The sequence below is a fragment of the Orycteropus afer genome, unplaced genomic scaffold, assembly GCF_000298275.1.
Source record: "Orycteropus afer afer isolate SDZICR_OR568_19922 unplaced genomic scaffold, OryAfe1.0 scaffold00044, whole genome shotgun sequence".
Classification (NCBI taxonomy): domain Eukaryota; kingdom Metazoa; phylum Chordata; class Mammalia; order Tubulidentata; family Orycteropodidae; genus Orycteropus; species Orycteropus afer.
The window spans coordinates 6,088,779-6,095,355 of NW_006921631.1; the positions used below are offsets into that span (position 1 = coordinate 6,088,779).

Genomic DNA, 6,577 nt, shown 5'->3' on the forward strand with positions numbered 1-6,577 from the left:
ATTCTCCAGTGACCATAAATGCTAAGACTAGTTAAAAGTCTTAGATTGAAAGAAAGACCCTTAGATTAAAAGGGCATGCCTATCAGAATACTAAAAGTTCTGCTACTGGTTTCATTAAGACAAATCCTATCAAAATGATGGTGATAGGAATGTTTCTGAAATCTTCCAATCCTAAAGGACCCTGAGAGTAAGCACAAGAACAGTAAGAAGATTTCTATGTACATAGACTCATACCATCTTGTCATCATGCAGTACTGTTTTCATCACATCAGCAAGATTAAGATATTTATACATATCCTTTATACATTTTTTTTTTCTCTCTTTCACTGAATGTGCACATTCTTGCCTTTGCCTAGGTTTCTGAGGCCATCCATGGTTGTGGGGTACATGTTCTTTACAAAAGTCCACTTTGGATTTGTTTCTTGCTTGGGATATATTCTGGGTCTTCTTTTAATTCTTCTGGATGTCATCATATAGCACAGACTCTGACTTGTTAATCTTGTCACTGTGATGTCCGTCAAAGTGGTCTAACTGCATAAATATGATTAGACCCTGGAGAAAAGAAGTGGAATTAGAGGCTTGGAAAAAGTAGTCTTCCCTTCAGGTGCACATGGAGAAGCAATAATAAAAGTGATAATATTAGAATCCCAAAGCAAAGTGTTCTCTCTTTTGAAAGTTTTCAAAAAGGCTTCTTATGAAGCTCACACTCTAAAACAAGAAATGGACATATGTTGATAATTATTAAAACTGATACACGGGAGTTCATTACACTATTCTCTCTACTTTTGTATATGTGTGAAAACTTCTATAACAATGTATTTTTTAAAAGCCTTCTTAAGACTATCCCTTATGCTTATATCTGTCACAGAATTTCCCAATGCTAGCAATTGGAATTAGAGTCTAAAAGACTAAGATTGACCCTCTACCAACCTGAGAATCATTGAAATCATTGGCTTCAGAAAGATGCACATAAGAAGCCTGTTAGGCAGAAACATGGCTGGCCAGGCGGGTGAATGATTGAGCCGGAGGGAATTATAAGAACTGGTCAAGCAAGGAGGCGCCTGACCAGAGCCCATACCAAACCCCAGCACATAGCCCTTGCTTACAAAAGACCCCAGCACCTGACTCTCACCAAAGCCCCCAACCATTTCCTGCCCACTATGTTAATGAAGTGTTTCAACTCTGCTTCCTACCCCCATGCTAATGGGGTACTTTAACCTTATTGGTCCCTGTAACACATACCCTGCTCTCACTCTGGTCCTCTAAGAACCAGGAAGAAAATCACTATAAAAAACCCTTTCTTTCACCTGGGCAGCGCAACCTCTCTGGCCCCTCTCAGGGACCCGTGAACCTCGCCCGAGCCCCTCTCAGGGACCCATAAGCCTCTCCCGGGAGTGCAGAATAAAAACTTCTCTTTAACCCCACTTTTGTGCGTCCTCTTCTCCTTACTGCGACCTCACAAAGCCAACATATTTGGTGCCACTCAAAGATAACAATCAATTTGCACTGTTCACTTTATACAAATAGGTATCTAAAAATACTTCAAGTATTCCTCCACTACTTATCTAGCCTAATTCTTTTAAACTGATCTATCATAACTAAAAACAAACAAACAACAACAAAAAACCATTGCTTCTTTGATTGTGAAGGTCAGGAAAAAAAAAAAAAAAGAGGAAAAAAAAGCCACAATCTCTAGCTAACGATATAAAGAAAACCCTAGATAGATTAAGTAAAACAGATCCTTTTCTTAGCCTCAGCAGTAAGGAAGAGGTTAAAAGTCCCAGATAATGCCTCTGGGCACTTGGTGGAGCTAGATTTACTGACCCAAGGAGCTGGAACTAGAGCTGAGTGCCTTCAGGTGTGGGATGCTTATAACACTTGCCCAAGCAGGGCAGAGCTAGACCCAAAAGTCTAGGGCCAGAAAGAGACCTGCCTGCAGGCAGAGCTGAGAAGAGACTGTCCTGATCTAAGAACCATATCCTGAGCATTCCTGAATCAGAATTGTCACCTATTACTTCCCTAAGAAACCTCCTAATCTTGAGTGCTATGTGTGAGTTCTGTGTGGCCATTGCAATGAATTATGAAACCCACATGAGAAGGACAGAGTGCCATGGGAAGGATGGTTAGTGTCAGAATTGGTGAAAAGGTTGGCAACAGGAGGTATGTCTGTCCTCTACCACATAGGAATCAGCCCTGGGTTGTTGGCCTTTATTCTCCTTCCCCCTTGTGAAGTTAGAGGAAGTCAGACTCCATGCCTCTCCATACCATTTTTACAATTTCACATAGTGGAAGGTCATCCAGCAATGAAGAAGAATGAACAGCCAGAGCATCCTGCCTGTGTTTTGGGGCAACTCTCACAAACAATGCTGAGTGGAAGAAGCAAGATCCTTTATGATTCTCCCCAGAGGGAGTCCAAAACCAGGCAACACACAGCTATGTGGTTTGGGGGTGCACAAAGAGGTGGTAAAACTGAAGAAAAAGCAAAGAAATTATCATAAAATTATAAAATTATCATGGCTGAGCAGAGGAGAAACGAGGACTCAAACATAATTTTACACCAATGTTCACAGCAGCACGGTTCACGATAGCAAAACATAGAAACAACCCAGATGTCCATTAACAGACAAATGGAAAAACACACTGTGGCATATCCGCACAATGGAGTGTTATTCAGCCAGGGAAAAGAACGAGGTTCTGCTACCTGTTTTGACATAGAGGAATCTTGAAAATGGTATTTGAAGAGAACTAAGTCAGAAATAAAAATCCACATATGATACCATTTGTATGAAACCTCTAGACTAGGCAATGCACATTGTTGTTTCCATGTGCCCTTGAGTCCATTCCAACTCACTGCGGCACCAAGTGGCAAAGGAGAACTTCCGGGTTTTCTAGGCTGTAATCTTTATGGAGAAGGGACCAGTCCCTGGAGAAGGACATCATGCTTGGTAAAGTAGAGGGTCAGTGGAAAAGAGAAAGACCCTTAACAAGATGGATTGCCACAGAGGCTACAACAATGGGCTCAAACACAGCAATGATTGTGAGGAGGGTGAGGATGGCACAGGACCAGGCAATGTTTCATTCTGTTGTACATGGAGTTGCTATAGGTTGGAACCAACTGGACAGCACCAGACTGAAGTGAGTGACTCCACTTTGTAACTCTATTTTTGTAATGTCCAGCTATAACTGGCAATATCTTGCTAAAACTCCATTTTATGTAACTGAAGTGACCATCTCATCCTGTCCCCACTCCCCATGGGTTAAGGGGTACTCCCCTTCTGTATATTAAGCAACTAAAACACCCCTAGATGAATGCCTGTGCTAAAGCACGTACTCTGAGTCCTTGAAACTGCAGCATCTGCTTCTGTATTATCACTTACTTGCCTGCTTGTGTTTGGGCTTTATAAAGCCTACCTAAAATCAGACTTGTTGCTGCAGCATAGGAGCATGTTTCAGCTCCCTGCAGTCGGCGAGCCTAAACAAAACTCTTTCGCCCAAAAGTGGACATTATAGTGGCTATTATTTTAAACTGAACCCATAACAAGACAACAACAATCTTCATAGAAGCAGATCACCAGAACTTTCTCCTGTGGAGCAGCTGCCCACCTTTTAGTTAGCAGCCAAGTGTTTAACTGTTGAACCACTAAGGCCAATACGTAGAGATAGAACATAGATTAGAACCTGTGAGGAGCTGAGGGAAGTGGGGAGTGGAGAATAACTACTTAGTACAGAGTTTTTGTTTGGGGTGATGAAAAAGTTCTAGAACTGTCACAGACAAATGCTGTGAGAGGGTCTCACCCAGCGTGGCTCCCAAGTCAATAAGAAGAACACAAAGGTGAGGATAGCAAAGTGTGTTTATTGCAGGTGCATAAGTAAGGAACTCAGAAGACTACACTTCAGATTAAGTTCCTCAAACAACAGTGTACTTCCATTTTTATACACTTTGAAACAAAGAAGTCATGCATTTACATTTGTTGCAAATATTTGCATTCTAATAGCTAGTAGCATAGTGCCTAAGGCACTTGACTGCTAACCAGAAGGCTGGAGGTTCAAACCCATCAGCCACTCCTCGGAAGGAAGATGGGGCAATCTACTTGTATAGTGATACTGCCTCGGAAACCCAAGGAGGGGTCGCTATGAGTCGGGTCCAACTCCACGGCACATAACAACAACAACAATAGCTAATTAGCATTAGTGGGGGGTGAAACGTCATGGTCGCCAGGGGGTATGTTTTTCAGCCTGTGATATCAGAAGTTCACTTTCAGGTGAAGGTTTTCCACAGTGTGCCTGCATGGCTGAGCAGAGGCAGCTCTGTCTGCTTCTGGCTAGTTCTACCCACTGCCTATTGCCTATCTCAAGATACCTTCTGCTGGCTTCTAGTTTAGTTATTTTTTTTTTTTTCCATATTCCATAAGAGGGTCAGCTGTTACATATTGTTTTGAGGAATGTAGGAAAAGGCCTTAGGTTGGTCAGTATCTAGCATTAAGGGGAATGTACCAGCTGCCTCAGAACGAGATAGTGGTGATGGCTGCACATCTTATGAATATATTTAATGGGGTGGAATTGGACACCTAAAATATTTAAAGTGGCAAATTTTGTGTTATGAATATTTTACTAGAATAATAAATAAGTAGATAAAATTCCCAGACAGCAGTCAGAGTCCAGTCCAGGAAAGCAAAGGAAGGCTGAGCTGCCTGGGGGTATACTGAATTCCCTCCATTTGGAGGAAAAGGGCTCTGAGCAAAGGATATGGGTCCAAATATCAAACAAGTGGTTGCACTTGATTACCCTTTCAATTCAGAAATTCTGTAATTATAAAACAGACAAACCAACCAAAAAGAGCCCTGGTATTTAAAATAAAAATTAACACAACCCAAAGGCAACTGTTCCCCAACCCAGGGAAACTCTCCTTGAGAAGTCGGAGACTGTGCTTAAACTTTCAACTATGAAGTCAAGTCCCATAGCCAAGAGCATATGTGGTTTAACACCTTTACCCCCACCCAGGATTCTCATCCTGCATCCTTTAGTATGTAACTTGGGATCCTGTGGAGTTCAGGGACTAGCTTCTCCATAAGAGGCCTTCAAACTGGGACAAACCCAATTGTAAATGCAAAGAAGCATCTAAAAGTGGAGTTACAAAATAGCACTGGATCTCGCCCCATTTGAACGTTGGCAGATCTGCATAGTCTGAATTGATAAGAAATTCTTTGAGCATGACAGGCAAGAGCACTGACTGTGTGGCCTTGGGCACATTTGTCAACCTCTAAGCATCAGTTTCCTCATCTCTAAAATGATACTAATAATAACTACCTGAACTTCTTAGGGTTGTGGTGAGAATTAAATGAGATGATACCTATAAATAACTGAAGTAGTATGTCTAGCACTTAGTTAGCATCTAGTACTTGTTAGTTATTATTTTTACAAAATCTTGCTACATAAATACACTTTAAAATACATTAAGGTAACTGTTCAAGTAAACCAAGTAGTCAAACTTAATGTGTTTGTCTTTAGTGTACAGATGATACTCTCTAATACATGTCATGGGAACATTAACTGATTTAAAATCCAAAATAAATGTGAGACACAGCTATATAAAATGACTCTTTCTGAGATACATTAAATGCTGATTATTTTCCAAATGTATCGGGAACTCTGCTAGCATAGTGCCCAAAGCACTTGACTGCTAACCAGAAGGCTGGTGGTTCAAACACACCAGCCACTCCTCGGAAGGAAGGTGGGGCAATCTACTTCCATAGTGATACTGCCTTGGAAACCCAAAGAGGGACCTGACTCACAGACACATAACAACAACAACAACAACAATATTATCAAAATGTAGTTAAAAAGAATTGGACAGGTGGGAATAGAATAAGCCTCAGCCTTAGAACCAGACAGATCTGGGTATAATACTAGCTCGGCCACTAACTACTGACCTTAAACAAGTAACTCAATCTAAGCCTCAATTTCTTCACATGTAAACTGAGGAGAATAAAAGAACTTACCTTGTAGGGCTGTTGTGAGGAATAAATGAGATAATGCATGTAGTGAGTGCACTTCTTGAAATATCACTCTATGTACTATAAGTGACAAATACATAAATATTCAATTTGAGCACTGTTCTCCAAAGTGATACTTGACTTTTGCATACAAAGCATTAACCATTTACAGAAGAGTCTAGGAAATCAACTCTCCACACAGTATGTGTTGTTGTTATGTGCTGTTGAGTCATCTCCAGCTCACACTGACCCTCTGTACAACAGAACAAAACACTGCCCAGTTCTGTGCCAGCTTCATGATCACTACTATACCTGAGGCCATCACTGAAGCCACTGTGTCAATCCACATTTTTGAGGGCCTTCCCCTTTTTCGCTGACCCTGCACTTTACCAAGCATGACATCCCTCTCCAGAGAATGGTCCCTTCTGACAACATGACCAAAGTAGGTGAGATGAAGTCTGGCCATTCTCGCTTCCAAGGAGCATTCTAGCTGCACTTCTTTTCTCTTTCTTCTTTTTTGATGTGTGCATTTATTGCTATAAATTGGCCTCTGATCACTGCTTTTGCTGTGTCCCAAAGATTTT

The 6,577-nt window shown here is 41.3% G+C and overlaps 1 protein-coding gene across 1 annotated transcript in view; it reads right to left on the minus strand.

The window, feature by feature from the left end:
* Positions 1–450: 450 nt before the first annotated feature.
* Positions 451–6,577, minus strand: part of MPZL1 (myelin protein zero like 1) — a 33,473-nt gene continuing 27,346 nt past the window's right edge. Inside the window, 1 exon segment of the mRNA XM_007937785.1 lies at positions 451–552. Coding sequence (XP_007935976.1) covers positions 451–552 — 102 coding nt within the window.